This window comes from Lepidothrix coronata, unplaced genomic scaffold (genome assembly GCF_001604755.1).
Source record: "Lepidothrix coronata isolate B3197 unplaced genomic scaffold, Lepidothrix_coronata-1.0 Scaffold98, whole genome shotgun sequence".
Classification (NCBI taxonomy): Eukaryota; Metazoa; Chordata; class Aves; order Passeriformes; family Pipridae; genus Lepidothrix; species Lepidothrix coronata.
The window spans coordinates 2354504-2366358 of NW_016690278.1; the positions used below are offsets into that span (position 1 = coordinate 2354504).

Here is an 11855-nt window from a genome sequence, read left to right on the forward strand (position 1 = left end):
TCCTGAAAAGTTAGAGAAGCTCATCCAGAGCAGATTCGAGATTTCTCTGCTCCCTTCAGGCCATTGTCCCTGTGATACATAATTTCACTCACCAAACCTCTCCAGAGCATCAGCCATGGCCTGGTTTTTCACCATGTCAATGAGTCCCCGCCCCAGGCAGAAGTGGGGGAAGATGAGGAAGACAGACTTCAGAATGTCATTGATGTCCTTCAGCTTCTGTTAAGACAAAATCAAATGCCAGTGAGTCACCTGAGAAGAAAGCAGCCACCACCTGCCAAGAGTGACCCATGTTATGTCTGACCCCTCCCTCCCTTCCTCAACACTGCACTCCACAAAAATTCAAGGATTAGAAATGCTGTCCCAAGGGCCAGTGCCTTGGCTCCTCTGAACAGTCAGTGTTGTCGAGTTCCTCAAGATTCTATTAACACAAGCAAACTGCAACAAAAGGAGATATTTCTTCAAACACTCACAGTCTAAAAGGCACTGTCTGCAAACATGTAAAAGGGCTACAGGTTGAGGAGACAGGGAAGTTGTGCTTGCACAAACTGGTTATGTCAGTGGCTGTGGGCAGCTCCTCCCTATCCCGTATTAGAGGCTCTAAGACTTCTCCTTTGTTGTCTTCCAGTTGGCTTAGCCCACAGATTGAACTGATAGCAGCCTGAGGAGGGGTTCCTGTTCTGCCAGACACCTATCTTCCAGCATGTACTTATTTTTACTGAGCTGAAACAGGCTTTGTAACAAAAGGAACCACCATCAAGGCTCCTTGCCTCCTTATGCCCACAGGAAGAGGTATAATCAACAAATAACTCCCACAGGGTCTCCTGAGCTTCCTCCCACAAGGAACACTTCACACCACTGTGGGTCAAATGGGGCTGGCTAAGACAAGCCAGCTGTGGGTCAAATGGGGCTGGTTGTATACAAGCAGGGGAGGAACTTGCACCTTCCCCAGTAGGCATCTGGCTTTGAAAAACTGAATGGAGGAGTATCAGTTCCCAACACATTTAGAGAGGTTTCTACCACAGGAGGCAAAATTGAGGGCAACTAAATGCTTGAGGGATTAAACAGCCTCAGTAGATGGAAACTGCCCTTCATTAGTAACACACAAACAATTCCATCTGAACATAAGAAAACTGTTTGAGGGATTTCTTTGTTTGGTTTTTTTTTTTTGTTTTGTTTTCATCTGTTTGGTTGGGTTTTTTTGTTGTTTTGTTTTTGTGTTGTTTTTTTTTACCCTAAGAGTGACTGAGAAGTGAAAGAGGTTGCCCAGAGGACTATGGAGTCTCCATCCCTGGAAATGTAAAATCTGATGGCCCTCAACAAAGTGCTGTAGCTGATCTTGCTCAGAGGTCGGACCAGACAATCACAGGAGGTCCTTCCCCATCTTAACCATTCTGTGAACATTGCCGAATTGGGCTTTAACCCACTTCCACCAGAACCTGTGTTTAAACTGCTGTCAAAGCTACTGGGTACAGGCCATGGCCTAGTTTTTCTGGAGAACTGGCTGCTAAAGGCAGCATGGCACCAACATGGAACTAGATTGCAGCAGCACAAGACAGTGAGGAGCTTCTGGGGAAACGTACGTTGTTGGTGAAGAGCTCCAGGACAAAGGTGGCCACACTGCCATTGATGCCAATGAAGAGATTCACACTGGTCAGCACAACATATGCTGTGCTGGGGATTTTGAACACGAAGGAGGCTGGATACATGAGAGGGGTGATGGACCACCTGGCAAAAAGAAAAGCAGCAGCATCAGGTAAGCACCTGCTGAGTCTAAGAGCCTTCCCAGTCACTCTCTAAAGAGAAATCTCTTACCCATAGAGAAACAGAAGGAGAGCCAGCACAGGTAAGTTGGAGGAGGATACATAGGACTTCTGTTGGAAGCAGATGAAGATGATGACGACTAATGTGGCTGGAACAATGTAGTTGCACTTGAAGGGAAAAGCATGACTTTAGATTTCTTTCCCAATGACAAAAAAAGGTGCCTTCCTGCTCTAATCCAATAGTTCTCAAAACTCTTTTGTGTTCCCAAAGCTCTTTTCAATATGAGACTCTTAGAAGTGTCATATGTATGAACTACAACTTAGTACACATGAATTTACATTTCTTGGTCCCTCTAGAAGTAGCCAGTAGACTCTCAGAGGTTCTGGACACGTGTTATAAAAACCTGCTTTGGACAAAGCAGAACAAGGGGCTACACAAGCAAACATTTTGGGGCAATTATTTTAACGTGACGTAATAAATGCTGATGACTGAACCTATGGTTGTCCTCCCATCCTCTGTTGTGCTTCTTGCCCTACTGAAGTGAACCCCTGCCCCAAGAGAGCGAACGCAAAAGTCATGGTCACAGTGGTTATTCACTGAAATAACGTGGTGCCTGCTGGCCCAAACTGCACTTTGCACTTCAGTGCAAGACACCCTGAAAAAACAGAAGAGAGCACAGTTTAGCACATTCAAAGCCCTTACCATATCCCAGACAAAGTTGGCCACCCAGTAGATCACAGGCTTCACACCACTGATGAACTGCAGGTGTTTAGCCTTGCTGACACGTTCTTGAATAAGGAAAACCACAAAGCTGGCAGGAACAAAGGACATGGCAAAGATCACACAGATGGAGACGAGGACATCCACAGAGGTGGTCATCCTGGACAAAAAAAAACAAAAGGGGAAGAAAACAAAATTCTTGTATGCTGGTGCTGGCTCCTTTGAGATGAAATGAAGCAGCTCATTCAGAGCAAAGCAGAAACTGCTTCTTCTACTGTTCTTATTCTGCAGGGTAAGGGATGACCACACCAGGCTGTCCTAATTGTACAGTTCTTCTCCAGCCATATAACAAAGGGAACATACACAGCCTGTTGGCATCTCAAGAACAACACCACAACCTGCAGACTGGTTAGAACTTCAGTGTAATAGACTGCTTTCTGCTTTCCTTATCACCACCATTTTGTTTCCCACCTAATGCATTTCTTGGGGTTGTTTGGGGTTTGGTTTTTTTTTTTGGTGCTGTTTTAAAGTTCAGAGATACCTGCCTGTCATCTGCCACTGCTTTACAGGTTTGAAGATGTACCTGCAGACAGGTCCTGACTTGGACAGTGGTAGGAGTGGACCAGTCAATGCCTCAGGGAAGTGAACCCTGCACACTACTGTGTGCCCCCCCAGGTTGAGACAGTGAGTAAAACTGAACAGGATCTATCAATGATTCCTAGCCAAATGGTGGCACCTTGGGACAAAAGAATGACCATATTTATGGTGAGACACGTTTCTGAAGGTGGCTGAGAGGAATTTCCTAAGTGGCAGAAGACCTGAAGATCACACTGGTTCTTAGAAACTGCAGCTACCAGGGACTCAGAGACAGAGAAAGTTGGCACAGAATTGCTGTTCAACACCAAGTTCTCAGCAGCACACGTTGCCATCTGCCCAGACTAGAGAAAATAAGGCCTGCATGTTAGAGCCTAAATGCCACAGGCCACTGAGTGTCCACCAGCGAGGCTAAAACCTCCCATGTTGCCTGTTTCCAGTAATCAGCAGCTGATGAGCCCAAAACCACCCATGTTCACATCAGGACTTACAGGGCCACTTCAGAGAGCTGCTGCTTGGTGAGGTTCAGAGGGTGATTGAAGGCAGTGATCCCGTAGGCACTGGGGTTTTCACCCTGCTGCAGGTTGGCTCGAAGGATGGCATTGTTGATCACATTCAGGAAGGATGCAATGGCATGCCAGCCCTTGTTGTTAAACCACACCTGCGAGAGACCACATCGACATCAGAAAGGCACCAGGTACATCATCTACCCAACAGGCTCCTAAGCCCTGCAGAACATCCCTTCCTCTATTCAGGCCATACAGTTTCTTTCCTCATCTTTCCAGCTAGCATGCTCAGGGACAGAACACAAGGTTTAATCAGTAAGTACAAAAGGCTGCTGGAAGACAGCAAAGATCCAGCACTGAACTCCTTTCAGGACTTTGAAGAAACAGATTTTGAGGAAACCCACACGAGAATGCAAACTACTCATGTTCCCACAGGGAACTCTGTTCTGCACAGTTGACCATGGCAAACTGCTGTGACACCAGGTCACCAGAGCTTCAAACAGCAGGCACAGCAGTGAGGATTGGTTAATTTACCTTCACATTGTTCTTTGTATCCAGGCCTTTCATGAAACTTGACAAGCTGTTGAGAAATCGATCTCCAGAACTTCCCTGCAAACGGAAAAGACAGTTACTTCCCCTCTGAGAGTATTCTTATTTACATCCTGCGGTCTAGCAGGGGTTACACAATGTTTTTCACAGCTCTGACAGTTTTCTTCTCATTCAAAAGCCTCTATCCACCAAGGTGGAGGTGGTAAGAAGGCTGAGAAACTTCAGCTTTCCTCCACCCTTTCCTTTCTGGGGTCTCATCGGTAAGAGGTCAGCCTCATGCCTGTTTTTTTCCCAATAAAATGTATTAAACAAGGTTGCAGGCAACCTTCAGAGACATTGCAGCCCACAGGCAAGCAGTCTCAGAGGAAAACCAGGGCCCAAATTCTCTTCTGAGCCAAGGCAGACTCAGTAGAGGAGGGCTGAACTGGGGTACTGAAAGAAGACAGCAACCCCTTGTTAATTCCCTGAGACAGCCCAGCCTGTCCTACCACAAAACACTCAGAAGTGTCTGCAATCCCCACCAGCTTGCAACTGTGTTGGGCAGAACCCACATCAGCAATGTGGGCTACATAAACTTCAGCTGAGCATCTCTCCAAGCCTCCTGCCACTCCCAGACAACTGCCTGGGAGATCCCAGCTCAGAGACAGTGGGGAGAAGCCACTGGACACAGCTAACATACACACACCCCTCGTTTTATGGCTTCCAAGTCCTCTCCCAAGAAACAAGACTGATATTAGTGCATCCTGGGTTTATGGGGGACGGTTGCTCACCTGTGCTAGCTCAAAGATTTTCTTCACCTGTTTAATGGCATCGGTGACTTCATGGCTTGGAGGAAGCACTAGGGAACTGCTAGCTCCCAAGGAAAAGCCACCATACCTGAAAGTTCAGACAGAAAGTGATGCTGAGACCTGACTATTCACTGACATCCAGAAAATACCGCTCCTTCTCCCTCTCCAGATGCCTCCTCTTCCTGCACTACATCCAACACAAGTGTCTCCACTAGTACAGGAAAGGATGACTTTGATTTTCCTACATGGCTGCTTAGCCATGGTGTCTTCTGCTCTTTGTTTCTTGGGTTAAATAACCATATTATGAATGCTGAGCATGCTGCCCATTTAATAAATGCAGTTATCCTCTCCTGCAAGTGCAGACAAAGCAGGACATCTCCCTGCTGCCCTTGGTTGGAAGGATAGCACCTCCCAGGACAGTGTACCAGCAGGCTGGTCATGCAAATCTTTTCAAGCCAATACTGCACTCTGTATAAGGCAGATATGATTTTCAGTACTCTGGGGTTGTCTCCCAGTTTATCTTTCAACATCTTCCCTCAACATCTGGCAGCTAAGAGTCATAAAACAAACTGCAAAGTGGGGTGGATGTGTCAGACTTAATACAGTGCTCAAGGGTTAGTGGACACATACAAGCTAAAGAAAAGGCAGTAACTCACCTGAACTCATTCACCCAGACCTTATTCTTTAAGCTGTAGAGACAGAAAAGAGAGTTGATGTATAATATGCAGAACAAGAGAAGAGACAGACCCATCACTGTTGCAGGCACATGGCCAGGGAAAAGAGTGCAACAGCCTCTCGCATCTGTCACATGTCCCACCACTCCTCTGCAGCGCAATCCCTAGGGTTGGTACCCAGGCTTTTCCCATACTCTGCTTACAAGGGTCAGGACACAGCATCACTAATAAAGCAAAAACACCACTTGAGCTGAGGATCAGGGTAATGTGAGGAGCTGAGTGGATTTGGCTTGCTGCTGAACAATTTGGGCTGCCCAGGCTTATTTGCCTGATCTATGCACCTCCCCATAGAGCAAGCCACATTTGGTGGGGAGGGAATGGGGAGAGTGTGTTTAACAGCTACCTTTTCCCAATGATCTGCGCGTAGGTCTTCACTAGGTAGTCTGATATATTGCGACCTGTCAGGTTCTGGAGGATGTCAGCAGTGTCTTGCTCTCGCTGGTGCCACCGGTGAAAACACAGATAAACACTCGTCAGAAAGCAGACGCCGAGCCAAACAAATCTTGTGCAATGCTTTGCACACAGGAATCACACCCAGCCACTCTGCTCCTGATTGCAGTACCACTGAGCTCCCTCCTACCTGTGGCGGTGGCAGCCCGCCTGCACCAGGGGGGCACACAGGTAGCATCTTCTTGATCTTCTCATTGCTGCACTCACAAGATGGGGAAGGGTTCTCCATGCTCCAGTTGCCTTTCAAGAAGATGTCCTGGACTGACTCTGGGACCAAAGCAGTGGTCCATTCCTTCTGCCCTACAGTGCAAGGAGTGTCTCTGTGTCAGGAAAGAGGGAAGAAAAATGCAGTTTTAAAAACAACTATGATGGCCTTTGCTTACAAGCCATTTAAAGATCAAACGTCACAGTCCTCAGAAGAGGCAGAGTGTTTCTCAAAGGAGCTTGACCTCACTGAGACAAACAGCTCAGAGTGACAGACCTGGCTCTGCAGCTTTTAAGACATCCCAGTGCCAAAGAGACTGAGGCTGGCCAACACTGAGTAGTGTCAGACACTCCCTTCTTTGTATTATAATTAAGTTCTTTATTTCAGTCAGTCCCAGCATGCACAGTGTCCAGAGTTCAAGGACAATGCTCTTAGTCATATGGTTTAGTTCTAAGTAGCCCTGTGAGGAGCAGGTATACTTGGACTCTATTCTCATGGGCCTCTTCCAACTCAAGATATCCTATGATTCTAAGATCACAGCAGACTCTCACTTCCTCAATGACATTTCTGCCTTTGGGGCACCAAAAGACTATTTTTCCCCTTGGCAGCATCAGTGGGCAGCTTTCTCCCCATGCCCCATTGGTGGAGTAATGCAGCTCCCATGTCTGTTATAAAGGATGCAGCTTAATTTCCACCCCTAGCCAGTATATTGGACACCTTGCCTCCCTCCCTATCATCCCATGAACATCAGCTGCAGTTCTTCCAGGCTAAAGACAACCATCTCAGACTGATGTACACCCTGTAGGGAATACCTACAGTCGACAACACAGAGCAACGTAACCAGGTTCTTTACCATGTTCAGGACCAAACAGTAATCTGGGGGAAGAGACTACTCTCTCCTTTTCATCTCCATCAGCAAGCACTTGCACTCAAACCTCACTCCCTCACCATGCTGAGGGCTGGCAACTATTTAAAAGGTTCTCAGCAGAAAAACTGAATGTAATCGCAACTCTTCTGGCTTAAATCCTGCTCTGGCCACACAGTACTATAATTCCCTAAAGCCAACTAAATCTACTAGTGACCAGAACCTGGGGGTGGACTTCCTCTTCCCAGACCAGAGTTCTACTTACGGGATGGAATGTCCCTGCATACAGCGTGTCCCAAAACCAGGCTTATCAAGAAGGGCATCCAAAAGCTTCTGAGTGCCTGCATCTTCAGGAGCATCATTGCTGTGGGTACAGCAGAAAACCACTGTTGGGTCAGTGTGTTAACAGGCAGACAGCAAAAGCAGCAGCAGAGCAAGGCCAGGAACACAGTGAAAGGATAATGGGTGGGGATTTGCCTTTGAAGAATGCTTGGCCTAGAGCACACACACACACTTCCAGTCTCTGTACACAGAACTGTTAGAGACATAACACCATTCAAAAAGGGGTACGGCCTTGCCAGTAGTTCAGAGTTGGCATTTAAAGGTCCAAGGAGAAAATAACAGTACTGTCTTTAAAATGTGCTTCTGAGATAAGCACAAACCCCAAATTTAAATAACCTGTTAAGGAACTCAGTAACACAAGTCTGAAAAGAACAGAATTTGTAGGCCACAAGAAACATACCTAATAAAAGTGTACTGCTCATCGTACATCCAGGGTTGTAATTCCAGGCTGGGATACTTCCCAAAAGGAGGAACAATCAGGCTGAACATGAGAGCAATACACACAAAGACAGCTGGCAGCACAATCTGAAAGTGCAAGGAAAGAGCAAGTCCCTTTTTAAGCAAATATTCCCAGAGGCATCAGAAGTTACATGTGAATCACTTACTGGATTACTGGATTACAACTTTTTCAAATTTTCCCAGGAATGTCTTCGCTGTTTTCACCAAAGCAGTGATAGACACCAATGCAAGACTTATCTTGGCATTTAACCAGGGCACTGACCTGGGATTCAGAGGATTCAGCCTGCAAATGCTGCTCTCAAGGCCAAATTTAGATTTGAACCTCAGCTGCATCCTAGCTGTGCAAGAATACTGTGACCACCTGGTTATCACACAATTCCTCTCACTTGCACAGGCCTCCTTTTGTTCACAGGTGCAGTGTACAACTGAAGACCAGTTTTGGTTATTCACATTCCCTTGAGGTTTTCAGCCTACCATCCACTCAGACTACAACACACAGTGCAGAGCTGTCCCTGCTGAGGGACTCTGCTCACGCTGGGTGCTCTCACCTGGGCAAAGAAGCCCTTCCGGCTTCTCCTGGCAATAAGCATCCTCTTCCACAACAGAGCCATGAACTGCTGCTGGGTGAGCTTCCAGCCCTTCATTTGGTAGGAGCCTTTCCCATCCACGCCACTGAGAAGGTCTGTCTCTCTGGATTCTGCTAAGAAGAAATGACCCTCATTCAGAAGTTCAGAGATGCTCTCTGAGTACTTCTGTGCTGGAGGCAAAAGGTGATGGCTGGAGCAGCTACTCTCACCCATCCAAAAAAAAAAAAAAGAAAGAGCACGGTGAGCAGAGATAACAGAAATTTACATGAATGTATTTTTTCCCTTATCTCTCTGAGCCTTGATGAGAGGACTGAACAGGCTGTGGATCCTGCACTGTTCACTATTCCTAAAGTTAAATATGACACCACTCCTTTTGCAGCCTCAGCCTTCAGACCTGCAGTATTTATAACAGAAAAGAGTATCCACAAGAAAAGAACAGGCTTAAGACACAGCAATACCTGGATCTATGTCTGAATCATTAGGATCAAATGCATCGTCTTCTGTAAATGGACGAAGGCAGCTCTGTCTATCTCCAAACACACGTCTGTTCCTTCTGGCTGGCAATGTCCCATCTGAAAATAATGCAGTTATGGTTAGCTGAACTGCTTCAGGTAATCTCCAATTAGCCCCAGAAAAACCATAGTAATATCATTTTCATTTTACATGTCTTCTATTTGCAAAACAAGGAGCTGATCTGGAGTGACTCCAGTGCAGGTAAAAGTAAAACCAAGACCCTCACTCTGCAAAAGGTCATGTTTTATGCATCACATCTTGTGTGATGTTCCAGAAACAACTTCTAGTGCACTGGACACTTTTTTTTTCCATGTAGGCAGGGAAACAGCATTATAATAAAATTCTCACTTGATATGCATATGATTACAAGTGCAATTTGCCAGCACTCATTTATCAGGAAATGTTGTTATAAGCACTTAGTACAGTGATCCGCTCTCAGAAACTCATTTGGTCTGACCCTGTCAAGACTTCCTCAGAGTAGACAGTTGTGTCAGTCAAATAATTTTCAGTACACTCAAACAGTAGAAATTCTTCACTATTACAAAATAAATATGCTACCACTGAGTCAATTGAAGATTACAGTATATAAAAGCATGCATTAAGTATACTAAGACAGCTATTTTAAATCATTAAAAATACTAGCACACCAGAGCTCCTGTTAGTCTCAAACAGGGTCTGTCACACCTGCAGGGGATGTGTCACTCCTGCAGGTGACAACTAGACCCACCTGAGGTTTCTGCATCCACACCACTATCATCAGCCACTTTCAGGAAGATCTGAAAAGCAATGGTAAGTGTCAGTGAAAAAAAAAAAAAAATCAAAGAAGGAACAACAATGTGGGGATTGCTTCAGGAGATGCCATGAGAGAGCAAAAGACTGACAGGTGCAAAAAGAAAACAGAGGATATAGTTTATCCCCTGCATGACAGGGACATGGACTTTGTGGCTTCTCTCGAGCTTCCAGGAGCCAGCCTGTTACCACATACCAGCTGTTCCCCCTTTCCAATGGCAGTTCTCAGTGCATCTCGAACCTGAGCTCTTTCCCATGTCTCAGAAACAGACCTAGTTTTTAGGGCACCCTTCTATGAGCACACACTTAAACAGGGCAGAACACAATCCATTTCGGAGGGGAACGCAAAGCAGCCTGTTCCATAATAAACTTTTACAGGAAGAGGTAAGACTACATCTCATTCTTAGTTGTGACACGATTCATTTTGCCTAGTTTAAGGTAGAAGAAAATTGTCAACTCACTAACCTCTTCCAGGGTAGTTTCAGAGATGCCATAGCTGGAAATGCCCAGATCAGAAAGACGGTCATCAATTTCATGGAACAGCTCCACAAAAGCTCCCTCTTTAGCAGCCTTGTATGGCAAGACATAGGTCAATTCATGGCCAATGTCCTCCACTAGTCTGGCCTCAGAAACATGTTTTGTAATGAGATTTGAAATTGCAGAGACATCTAGAAAAAACAAACATAAAAGACAGTTTTCTTCTGGTTACTGCTCATTATGTGGAAAGAAGAGCTCAGTCTGAAAAATCTTGCCAGAAGGAAAGGAGGGAAAAGAGGACATCTCTGAAAAGCAGTTCATTTCCATGGAAAGTCTTGTTTCTTTTTGCATTTAACAATGGATAGAAGCCTGGACCCAAGCCTAGCTATAACTTTTTACATGCAAAATTTGGGAGAGCTTTTACATGCTACTGGAAGATCTGCAAGTCATTGACGTACAGTCCACCAGCATTACAGCCCTAGCAACTACATAATCTTTGCTTATTAACTCTCAGGAGAGCTTGAATTCAAAATGGCTCACTCAAGAAAAACATTCCAATATTTACAACTTTAAAAATACAATCTCTGTAAATTTAATAAATGCCCCAAGGCTGTAGCTACATAGGGGCACAAGGTTAAGACAGCTGTCCAAGCTGAACTGTAGAGCAATGTCAGCACTGGGACTGAATCTTAAATTCTCTTTCAAGCCTCACCTATTGTAAGTGTGTCACTTTCATGGTCACTGCCAAGGCCAGCATCAGAGCTGCTCTGGGAAACACTGTCATCCTGGTCACAAAAGAGAAGATAAACATTATTTCCTCCTGTTTAATCAAAACAGGGCCCACCAGATGCTGCAGACGGTGACGTACCACTGCAAAGGGCTAAAATAAAAGTAAGAGGTCATAGGTATAGAAGTGAGTGTTACAAAAGCATGCATTTCATCTATTCTGTATCCCTCCGACCAGGTTTGGACCACGGACATTGAAACAAACTACAGCGTAGATGTACACCCCATGCAACAATTTAACCAGACATGGTCTGGCATAGTACCTATCAAATGTGTAACACTTCTGCTGCTTCTAATAGGCCTGAGATTTCATGAATTAAAAATAAACATAAGCAGAAAGGGTCAGCTGTACCTTTTTCAGATAGGACACTGTGCTGCTGCTGTTTCTGCAGGAGCTCAGAGAGGAATCCACATCCTTCTTGACCAGGGTCAAGTAATAGCCTGTTCCCAGGTGGTTCTTCAGGAAGAGAGAAGAGCCAACACAGCAGAGCTTGCCATGAGAAATGATGGCAATCCGGTCCCCCAAAATGTCTGCCTCATCCATGTGGTGTGTGGAGAGAATGATGGTGCGACCTGAAAGACACCAAGGAAGATGTTGCTGTAAGTCAAACAAACCTACGTTCCCACGCCAAAGCCACAGCCATCTGCATCTTGCCATGAAGTTGGATGGGAGGTTGATGCCACAAGCTTGGCTCCTTTGAACAAGACTAGCAGTATGCAAAAGGTTCAC

The 11855-nt window shown here is 45.6% G+C and overlaps 1 protein-coding gene across 3 annotated transcripts in view; it reads right to left on the reverse strand.

Annotated features, from left to right (window-relative positions):
* Nucleotides 1-11855, reverse strand: part of ABCA1 (ATP binding cassette subfamily A member 1) — a 90816-nt gene that overhangs the window by 6482 nt on the left and 72479 nt on the right. For 2 of the 3 annotated variants that reach the window (XM_017822474.1, XM_017822475.1), the window contains exons 23-40: nucleotides 11478-11698; nucleotides 11052-11124; nucleotides 10328-10530; nucleotides 9801-9849; nucleotides 9019-9132; nucleotides 8522-8673; nucleotides 7915-8039; nucleotides 7438-7536; nucleotides 6233-6422; nucleotides 5996-6090; nucleotides 5575-5607; nucleotides 4901-5006; nucleotides 4116-4190; nucleotides 3567-3736; nucleotides 2464-2641; nucleotides 1813-1928; nucleotides 1581-1725; nucleotides 93-216 (exon numbers count right to left, since the gene is read on the reverse strand). In XM_017822474.1, coding sequence (XP_017677963.1) covers nucleotides 93-216; nucleotides 1581-1725; nucleotides 1813-1928; nucleotides 2464-2641; nucleotides 3567-3736; nucleotides 4116-4190; nucleotides 4901-5006; nucleotides 5575-5607; nucleotides 5996-6090; nucleotides 6233-6422; nucleotides 7438-7536; nucleotides 7915-8039; nucleotides 8522-8673; nucleotides 9019-9132; nucleotides 9801-9849; nucleotides 10328-10530; nucleotides 11052-11124; nucleotides 11478-11698 — 2268 coding nt within the window. The remainder of the gene's footprint in view (nucleotides 1-92; nucleotides 217-1580; nucleotides 1726-1812; nucleotides 1929-2463; nucleotides 2642-3566; nucleotides 3737-4115; nucleotides 4191-4900; nucleotides 5007-5574; nucleotides 5608-5995; nucleotides 6091-6232; nucleotides 6423-7437; nucleotides 7537-7914; nucleotides 8040-8521; nucleotides 8674-9018; nucleotides 9133-9800; nucleotides 9850-10327; nucleotides 10531-11051; nucleotides 11125-11477; nucleotides 11699-11855) is intronic. The other variant, XM_017822476.1, reaches the window with a different exon arrangement.